The 10,421-nt window shown below is 38.2% G+C and overlaps 2 protein-coding genes across 2 annotated transcripts in view; one reads left to right on the top strand and one right to left on the bottom strand.

Moving 5' to 3' along the window:
- The window catches only part of b3galt1b (UDP-Gal:betaGlcNAc beta 1,3-galactosyltransferase, polypeptide 1b), a 190,543-nt gene extending 186,041 nt beyond the window's left edge, over positions 1 to 4,502 (top strand). Inside the window, exons 3-4 of the mRNA XM_063006115.1 lie at positions 1,024 to 1,057; positions 2,400 to 4,502. Of these exons, the coding sequence (XP_062862185.1) occupies positions 2,532 to 3,608 (1,077 nt within the window). The 5' untranslated portion in view covers positions 1,024 to 1,057; positions 2,400 to 2,531 and the 3' untranslated portion in view covers positions 3,609 to 4,502. The remainder of the gene's footprint in view (positions 1 to 1,023; positions 1,058 to 2,399) is intronic.
- Positions 4,503 to 7,693: 3,191 nt separating this feature from the next.
- stk39 (serine threonine kinase 39) overlaps positions 7,694 to 10,421 on the bottom strand; it is a 62,657-nt gene continuing 59,929 nt past the window's right edge. Inside the window, exon 18 of the mRNA XM_063005453.1 lies at positions 7,694 to 8,074. Within this exon, the coding sequence (XP_062861523.1) occupies positions 8,000 to 8,074 (75 nt within the window). The 3' untranslated portion in view covers positions 7,694 to 7,999. The remainder of the gene's footprint in view (positions 8,075 to 10,421) is intronic.

The following is a 10,421-nucleotide window of genomic DNA, read 5'->3' as shown; positions in this document are numbered from 1 at the left end:
TAGCAAAATTGGCGCTACCATATCCCAGGACTACAACTGTAGGGTGTGTACATGTTCTCCCATGTGGGTTTCCTCTGGGTGCTTGAAGCTACTAGAAATCGAAAGTGTCAGTGTGTGTGTAAATGTGATGGACTGGCGACCTGTCCACTGTGTTTCCTGTCTTCTGCCTAATAAATGAGTCCCACCGCCACCCTGACCAGGATAAAGCGACAGTAAATCAATGAATAAATAAATGAGTGAAGACAGAGAGAGGGTGACATTATAATGACCTTTAGTTTACCGCTCAGCGAAGCTTGATAAGCCATGAAATACAGCGTGTGTGTAATATCCATGTTATTGCTCTCAAATCAATAACAGCAGCCCAGATTCAGGACACAGATCAGAACTGATCCTCTTCTGAGAACATGTGAGAATGTAGGATGGGACTCACGCTTGAATTAACCTTTTATTGAAAAACCAATAAAACATTTTTGTTCTTAACTCACACACACCAGAACTACCACACGTACTCTGGTACAAGTCCTTCAGTTCTGCTGAGCTGCCTGCACCAGCTTTATTTCATTTCATGTACTTCAAAGCTGTAGATCCTTTTTTTATTTTATTTATGCAGTTGTAGCCTAGCGGTTAAGGTACTGCATTAGTAATCAGAAGGTTGCTGGTCAGGTTGCTGCTGTTGGGCCTTTGAGCAAGGCCCTTAACCCTCAATTGCTCAGACTGAATACTGTCCCAGTACTGTAAGTCACCTTGGATAAAAGCGTCTGCTAAATGCCAAAAATGTAAATGTATATTAGGACTACAAAGTTATAACATGCAGATTGAAAGAGAAAACTCTTAGAAAAAGAACTAATGTTACTAAACCAAAGACTCTGTAGATTCTTTATTTTACTAATTTAATTGTGACTCTAATGTTTATAAAATGATTTGAATGTGTGCTTTGTTTAAATACAGAATGAAATGGAATACATGCACTCATTGTTTTTTTTGGCTTTTTTTTTCAAATGTTTGGTTGTTTTTTCCTTGCAGATGATCTTTGCCATCTCCAAAAGGCTGATAAATGGTAAGATAATGTAGCACTCATGACTAATTCTTTAAACAGTTGTCTTATATTACTGTTTATTTATTATTAGGATTTTAACGTAATGTTTTACACTTTGGTTACATTCATGACAGAAACGGTAGTTACTCATTACACAAGATTCATCAAGTCACAAGTTTAATGTCAAACACAGTCATGGACAATTTAGTGTCTCCAGTTCACCTCACTTGCACGTCTTTGGATTGTGGGAGGAAACCAAAGCTCCTGGAGGAAACCCACGTAGATGTTTTACATGGGGAGAATGGGGAGAACATGCAAACTCAACACAGAAAGGACCCGGATCATCCCACCTGGGGATCAAACCCAGGACCCTCTTGCTGTGAGGCTACCCAGTGAGCCACCGTGCCGCCCTTATATTAATGTACTTTATACTTTAATGTAATATAACAGGCATCTAATCAATACAAATTCTGATTTTTCATAGACAGTATGCAAAATGTGGCCGTATTAATATACCAGTACAGTGGAGTTTGTGGCTTCATACTAAATATCTACCCAGACATCCTAGAATCTGAATAGAAAGTCAGGAAATAAGGTTGACAAGGCATAAACTAAAACTAAACACAAATAGCAGATGTTATTTGATTGTCATTTTAGTATTACATGCTTGTTTTATGTTAAATAACAATTGGAATCAGCACGGTGGCTCAGTGGGTAGCACCTTCGCCTCACAGCAAGAAGGTCCTGGGTTCGATCCCCAGGTGGGGCAGTCTGGGTCCTTTTTGTGTTGAGTTTGCATGTTCTCCCCATGTCGCGTGGGTTTTCTCCGGGTGCTCCGGTTTTCTCCCACAGTCCAAAGACATGCAAGTGAGGTGAATTGGAGACACTAAATTGTCCATGACTGTGTTCGATATAATCTTGTGAACTGATGAATCTTGAGTAATGAGTAACTACTGTTCCTGTCATGAATGTAACCAAAGTGTAAAACATGATGTTAAAATCCCAATAAATAAATAAATTATAATTTAATTCAAACCAGTTAACTCAAACCAGTACTTTACTATCTATAAGCTGCTATAAACTGTTAACTATTTATAATGAACATGCTTCCAAACAAACGTTTGTTATGAAAAAGCTTTTTCCCTTAGTAGGCCAGTTCTCTCATAGTGAGCTGCTTTTAGTTCTAAATCAAATTACTTATGAATGGCCTATTATTTGTAACTAAGTTCTAAAATTAGGACCATCATTCTCTTTCTACATTGGTCACTTAAAAGCTACTTTTAACCCTAAAGATTGTTTTTGTGAATGAATGTTGAGTCTATAAAGACTTTTATTAAAACATGTATGTTGTTTGTGTTTTCAGACATCAATGGAGACTCGTTGGAAAGAACATTTGGAGCCTCACAGCAGCTTCTTGTCTTTTCTGCATAAAATGATTTTTCTCTAAACCCATTTTTAATCTTACATTAATATCAAGCAACCCAGATGCAGCCTTATGAAACATTGCCAGACACACTGTCGCCAATGGCTTGGATGCTACTTGATATTCACCAACCTACGCACACATAAATGCTTAATGATGCCTTCAAAAGTGTCATGCCTGTACGTGTTGACAGTTGTTTGCTGGGCAGGAGCGCTGTGGTATTTAAGCTTATCCAGACCAACAACATCATATGTTGGCCAGCTGAATGTGCCTGCAAACAAAAACATTAAGGTCCAAAAAAATGCCAACACTACATTCACCAACATTCGAACACGCTCGCTAAACCCCCATGATTTCGATTTCATCATTAATGAACCCAAAAAGTGCGAGACCAACGTGCCGTTTCTCGTGATCCTTATTAGCACAACGCACAAGGAGTTTGACGCACGACAGGCGATTCGAGAGACGTGGGGGGATGAGAGCACATTTAACGACCTTCGCATCATCACACTCTTCCTGCTCGGTCGCAGCACAGATAACATGCTTAATGAAATGGTGGAGCAAGAGAGTCAGATCTTTCATGACATCGTGGTGGAGGATTTTGTGGATTCCTACCATAATCTTACCCTGAAAACCCTGATGGGAATGCGATGGGTGGCAACGTTTTGCAACCAGGCCAAGTATGTGATGAAGACGGACAGCGACATCTTCGTCAACATGGACAATCTGGTCTATAAGTTATTAAAGCCGGATACCAAGCCCAGACGGAGGTACTTTACAGGCTACGTCATAAACGGATCACCTATTCGGGATATGCGCAGTAAATGGTACATGCCCAGAGACTTGTACCCAGAGAGCAAGTACCCACCGTTCTGCTCTGGCACAGGATATGTTTTCTCAGCAGATGTTGCTGAGCTGATCTATAAAACTTCCCTTCACACCCGGCTACTCCATTTGGAGGACGTTTACGTGGGGGTTTGCTTGAGGAAGCTCGGTATTCATCCGTATCAGAACAGTGGCTTTAATCACTGGAAAATGGCTTACAGCCTCTGCAGGTACCGTCGGGTCATCACCGTGCACCAGATTTCACCTGAGGAGATGCACCGGATCTGGAATGACATGTCCAGCAAGAAACATCTGAAGTGTTAGTAACGCCTGTGGGGCAACCATCCATCTCTGGCCATTTTATATACAGGGCATAAAACATGTGCAGCTCTGGAGATTATCCAGTGTTCTGCTCAAGAAACAGATTTAATATTTCCTCACCTTTAAATCATCAAGATCTAGATGCCCGGAATGCCCTGCTGGCATTTAAATATGAGCTACACTGATGAATAAACAGTGTCGTTTGAGTGTTATTTTGGTGCCAGTGAAATTGCATCAAGTGAAAATGCACCATGCTGTATATGAGTATGAGTACCTTAATACTAATTCATACATAAACAGTCATCGGCTTCAGTTACCATCCACACCGAGCTGGATAAAAGAAAAACATGAATGTCCTTGAAGATTTTCATTCATTGCCTATAGTTGTGTAAGATACAGTATAATTAAAAGTTAGTGTTGATACGTTCAGCACATGAACTGTTAAGCTTATGTTATTAAAAATGTTCCAAAAGATGCTTATATTTGTTTACATATAGCTGTTTTTGTATTTATTATTTTGTATTTTTTCCAGAAAAAATGTCCATATATATATATAATTCTGCATAATAACAACTATAACAATTATTTTCAATATTTCTGTAGCCAATGCTTAATAACATCCTTACATCTGGTCCAGTAGGCTCATATTTGTTACTGCATATTATATATTGATTACTCAGTATTAAGTATCATATAAAGCACATTTACTATATTTGGGGAGGAAGGATTACAAATTACATTACAAATTTTACATACTTATTTAATTGGACGTTGTACAGAACAATGGTAATCTAATATTTTCTAGAACTTGTGTGGGTCAAAAGTTGATTTTTCCAGTGTATATTTTTTTATTGACACATTTCAAGCAAACTGTGACATTTCATTGTGAAAAGCATAGATGAGATCTCTGAGAGAATGTTGTACTGTAATATACTGTGGATTTTTTAAACATAAAAACTTAAGCATAGTGTCGTTTCTCTGGAGTGTCTCATTGCTGTAGGTTTGTATAGAACTGAATTTAAGTCAGTGATGCCACATCAGTCCTCCTGCTTGGTCGCAGCACAGAGAACATGTTTAATCAAACAGTGAAACAAAAGAGTCCGGAAACAGACCAAGCTGATTGTGCACTTTGCTGAGTAATTTCATTATTAACATTTATTAATCTCACTGGGTCAGAATGACCATTCATTTCTGAATCTGACATCATGTCTAATCTTTAACTGGGTTAATTGTGAGGGCATGTTTCTCATTATATACACTGATCAGCCATAACATTAAAACCACCTCCTTGTTTTTACACTCACTGTCCATTTTATCAGCTCCACTTACCATGTAGAAGCACTTTGTAGTTCAACAATCACTGACTGTAGTCCATCTGTTTCTCTACATACTTTTTTGGCCTGCTTTCTCCCTGTTCTTTAATGGTCAGGACCCCCACAGAGTAGGTATTATTTAGGTGGTGGATCATTCTCAGCACTGCAGTATGCACAATGGTATCATGCCAACCTTTTTACAATCCAGTTTGAAGAGTGTACCATTATGTTCCAGAAGTAGCTCAGTGTAATGTAGTGGTCCATAGTCAATACAGTGAACTGGGTCCTGCTCAGCTAATTGTCTAGGGAGATTAATGACAAAATCTTGTGTCAGGAGGACACCACTGCTCATCTGTCTGTCTTTCAGAAAGCGAGCACCAACAGTCTGACTTTTCATGTTCAGTCGTTATATTAAAATTCCTCCAAGGATTCAGCCACATTTTCTTGTATTTAATTTACAGTCTTGTACAAAAGCAGAGCAATATTGGAATGATAATTCTATCTTATAAGTATCATAACAAAACAACCCCATAAAGCCAAAATAAACCAAGACTGGTTTAAAAGATAAATGTGCTTTTACGGCCTAGTCAATATTCTGACTTAAAACTATAGAAGTATTACAGACCCTTTTAACCTTAATGAATTAAAAACAGTCAAAAAAGTGAGTAAATAATAAACCACAAGGCTGAAAGCTATTCAGTTCTTATCATGTACTAATGTCATTAATGTCTGATATCACAATCTAAACATTGTTTATGCTTATAATTTGTCACATTTCTGTACATGTATATTTCTATAGGTACAAAGTCAAAATACTAGTCTGTAAATTTGAAGTTACACTACATAGCCAAAAGTATGTGAACACCCCGTTTATTTAGATACTTCAGTTTGGTTAATTTAGCCACAATCGTTGAAACTAGATGCAAAAATCAAGCACATAGCCATGCAAACTTCATTTAACTAATTGTCTGAAGAGCTCAGTAATGTGATTTTAATGTGTTACACTTTTCCTAGAGCCCAGCATAGTTTGATAATTACCTCCCACAGGCACATGTACGAAACCTGGTAATTAACTGCTAATTTAAACCAGCTGTGCATAAGCAAGCAGCTCACCCACCAACCTAAGCTAAACTCTTTAGAACCTGGATTGCAGAACCTTGATCCTGGAGCAACAAGAAGTTCACAGATTCTGCAATTTCCTTCGGGATCAATAAAGTCTTATCTTATCTTATAAGAACCACAAAACACTGAAGTGCATCACCAACAGAAACCATATCAGCAGTTGTTAACTGGACTTTTATTAATATTTCATGACCCTGCATGGTAAGTGTTTGCTTGTTTGCTGCTGCTTGATATCCAACATTGACTAAAGTGTTGTAAAGAAAACCATCATTGCACTCTGGAGAAGTGAAAACCCATTCTCTAAAGTGATTATTCATGCCACGTCATCTGTCACTCTGAAGAATGAATGCAGGTTTTCTGGATGCCAGGAGTACAATACCAACCCAAATGTATAATACAGACCTTCAAATAGAGGAGAAATTATATAAAACCAAATGAATTGTTTTTTAATGAATTGAGCTAGAGAATGTCTTTCCAAAACTGCTGGATGTTAAAGCATAAAAAGGGCTCCTGATTTCTTATCAATGCTTGGTCTAAAATAATTTTTTAATAAGCGAACATGGAGGAGATGTTTAAGTGTCCACAAGTATTTGGAGATGAGTGAATGAGTTCATTACTATATCCAGATATTCTTCCAACTCATCATCATGTCATTTTAAATAACCTTTTTGCTTAAATATGCAGAACCCACACTATCTTGCACCTTGTTGTTTTGTTCCTGTTTTGTGGTTTAAATTGCTGTAATGAAAAATGCAAAAATAGTACAAAACACAACATCATAAAATAATATTTATTCTAATAATGAGGCTACTATGTTTAACTACAGTTGAAAATTTAAAGAATCTGGAACTTCTGTACTTGTTTCTGAACTCAATACATACATGAGTTACCTTTTGGTTTGAAGCCTCCTTCAGTTACATCTTACAGTTTGGTTCATCAGATACAGACAGATACAGGACGGAATCAAAGCCACCATGTCGGCTAATGCAGTGAGCTGACAGAGCTACTCGATTATACTCGAGCCACTGTTTCTCTCCAGCATATCACAATTCTGGTGCACATTCCAGTAATAATGACCAATCTGTCACAAAACAAAGCTTTAGAGGTTAAATCTGGAGAAACCTCCAGGGGCAAAAGCACATGGCATTCTATGGTCCAAATGAAAGTGCATTACAGTGTTGTCATTTCAACATTAGCCATTAACCAGTGCAAATACTATTAAATGAAGCTATTAGCTAAAAAGCAATTTTGCTTAAAGTTGCTGTAGCAGTCTGTGCTTTATACAACTTCTGCTTGTCACCTATGTTCTTAGTTCTTAGGCACGGATTAATGAACAAGGCACCTCTAGCACTTCAGCATCAACACTGTCCTGAACAGAAAAGCAGTATATTTGCACATGGCAGCTGGAGGGATGGGGGTGTTTCTGCTCTGATTACATACAGTACATTTTCAGTTTAAAAACAACATTCATTATTGAATTAATGAGCATGTGCTTGCGTCTTTCCATAAATAAGGTTACAAACTGAAGGATGGAGGACATCGGGTTAGATTTAACATCGTGTGTAATAATGAGCCTTCAAAAAAACATGAAAACGAAAAGAAAGACACATAAAGGCATCTGTTTCAATAAATAATAAGAGCTGTGCTGAAACATTTTAACGTCTAATTATTTTAATTGTAATAATAATTGGTCATTGCTAGGCTATTGCCACCTGAGAGCATCAAGTTAGCAGGACTGAGGGTATTGGAATGCTTAAACATTGCAGGTACAGCATTTGGAGCAAGTTAAAGTGTGTGTGTATGTGTGTGTGTGTGGAGGGGAATTTGTGGCAGAATGAGCTAAATGAGAAGGGTGGAGTGGCAGCATGAGGGTAGTTATTCTTTTTGCTGCAGTCAGTCTTTCAGAACAGGACCTCCTTCCTCTTCTCCTCCTCATCATCATTCATCAAATAAACACCATCAGGTAACACTGAGCTGAGCAAAGCCAATCAGCTTCACCTCATCAGGGATCTCTGTGCTGTCGCAGCCAGATGCCTGAACACAAACACACACATTTATTAATTCAGAGCAAAATTCACTAGCAACATTTTTCGCTTAGGCACCACACATTCGTTTAGCAGGTGACCAATTACATACAGCCTTATTTATTTATTTCTCTGGACTAATAGTATTTGGGTGGATCTGGAGCCTGTGCCAGGAAAGCAGGGTGCAAAGAGGGAAAGAAACCAAGACAGTGTGCCAGTCCTTGGCATGAAAAATCTAGATTTATTAAAGGAGAGATGTTAATACTGCACAGATAAACAATGAGGTGATAGTTGAATGAGGCTTATTAATTGGGTTTAATAATCAATGGTTAAAATTTTAATTATTATTATTAACTCGAATTGAGTGCAGCTTTGCAAATGTCACACACCATACACCAAGAAACCTGTTTACTGCATTAAAATGCACATTAATAAACAATAAAAATTGTGCTGAAATCTGACTCTATACACCAGATCATGGGTTTACCACAACCCCCCACCATCAGATGCATTCCCTTATGAGAGTGTGTGGATTCATTCTCAGGAAAACTAAGCATTTAAATCACAGCCACGAAATCTGTTAATTATTTAAATCATGAATAAGGAACGGTGTGGAGCACTTGGTAAACAGACTACATGTGGTCAGTACTTTAAACCCTGCACACGTGGACCTGTGTGTAAATGTTTTTCTCAACCAGCGAAAGACATTGCTGGCCATGTTATACTGACCTATGTTTTGAGAATAGCTTTAGTACCAAATGCATCATTATTGGTGTCTTATCTTGTAACTGCTATTGACTTTTGTTCACCTAAAATCTACAGAACTAGCGTGCATTACTGCTACTTCAAGATCGTGTTAATTACTTAATAAAGCTGAATGAATGAATGCATTTATGTGTCAAATATACACTGATCAGCCATAACATTAAAACCACCTCCTTGTTTCTACACTCACTGTCCATTTTATCAGCTCCACTTACCATATAGAAGCACTTTGTAGTTCTACAATTACTGACTGTAGTCCATCTGTTTCTCTACATACTTTTTTTAGCCTGCTTTCACCCTGTTCTTCAATGGTCAGGACCCCCACAGGACCACCACAGAGCAGGTATTATTTAGGTGGTGGATCATTCTCAGCACTGCAGTGACACCGACATGGGGTGGTGTGTTAGTGTGACTACAGTCAGTAATTGTAGAACTACAAAGTGCTCCTATATGGTAAGCGGAGCTGATAAAATGGACAGTGAGTGTAGAAACGAGGTGGTTTTAATGTTATTGCTGATCAGTGTACATATACAACGAAGTTCTTTCATCACATATCCAAGCATGTTTGGAAACTGGGGTCAGAGTGCAGGGTCAGCCATCATACGGCACCCCTGGAGTAGAGAGGGTTAAAGGCCTTGCTCAAGGGTCCAACAGTGGCAGCATGGCAGAGCCGGGATTTAAACTCTGAACTTTTCGATTGATAGCCCAAAGCTCTGCGCAATGGGCCACTGTCTCCTAAAGCGTGAAGCTATGTTAACATTAAACTCAGTAATGTGATTCTTGTTTAAAAGTGTCACTTTAAGCTAGTTGCACCCCTTAAAGCACACCTAATCTCAAGTGAATCTGTGGTGATGTGCCTCAGCCACACATCAGGCAAATATCTAAGTGAACTTGGGTTGGATCAAGAACCAAATACTTTCTCTGGTATGTTTTCAATTTTATATTCCTATGAACACTTGTTTGATTTTAATTTTACTTAAAATTTTCTAAGTTTGCTCAGAGCAAGTTAGATTTGCTTTGCATAAATGAAAAATGAGAATTTGAAAGAAGGTTCTGATTAGTTGGGGACCGTCAGTATATTCCATATAGAGGATAAATAAGAAAGAACAGCTATAGTGGGAGAAAAGAGAATCAAGAATAAAGAAAAGTAGAAATAAATCCGTTGACATTTGTCTCTGTACAAACTGCAGAGCTATACGCAAACTAAACATTCTGTGTGAGTCCTTATCATAGCTAACACACACTGTGACAGACTCGGGAGACTCTAGGAGGAGATCGATCTTTCTCACACACACTGTCGTACATTCTGAGCTGAAGAAGCTGAAAAAGCAAGACAGTGTCCAACAATTTATGACTGGCCTTAGAACTGTGTGTTTTCACACAGCTAAAAGGCCAGTGATGAAAAACTGAGTTGACAATTTCACTCAGTCTATGAGGGCAGCGCTGGCCTGTAGAGAGGTCTGACCATAAAACTGTACAATGACACGTCACATTAATCCTCATAGTAAACTGTTATGAATTACACTGAGAGGAAAAAGAAACAGCACAACATATTTACTGTGATCCCAGCTTCACAATGCCAAATATAATTC

This window comes from Trichomycterus rosablanca, chromosome 12, assembly GCF_030014385.1.
Source record: "Trichomycterus rosablanca isolate fTriRos1 chromosome 12, fTriRos1.hap1, whole genome shotgun sequence".
Classification (NCBI taxonomy): Eukaryota; Metazoa; Chordata; class Actinopteri; order Siluriformes; family Trichomycteridae; genus Trichomycterus; species Trichomycterus rosablanca.
This window is presented reverse-complemented; position numbering and strand designations above follow the sequence as displayed.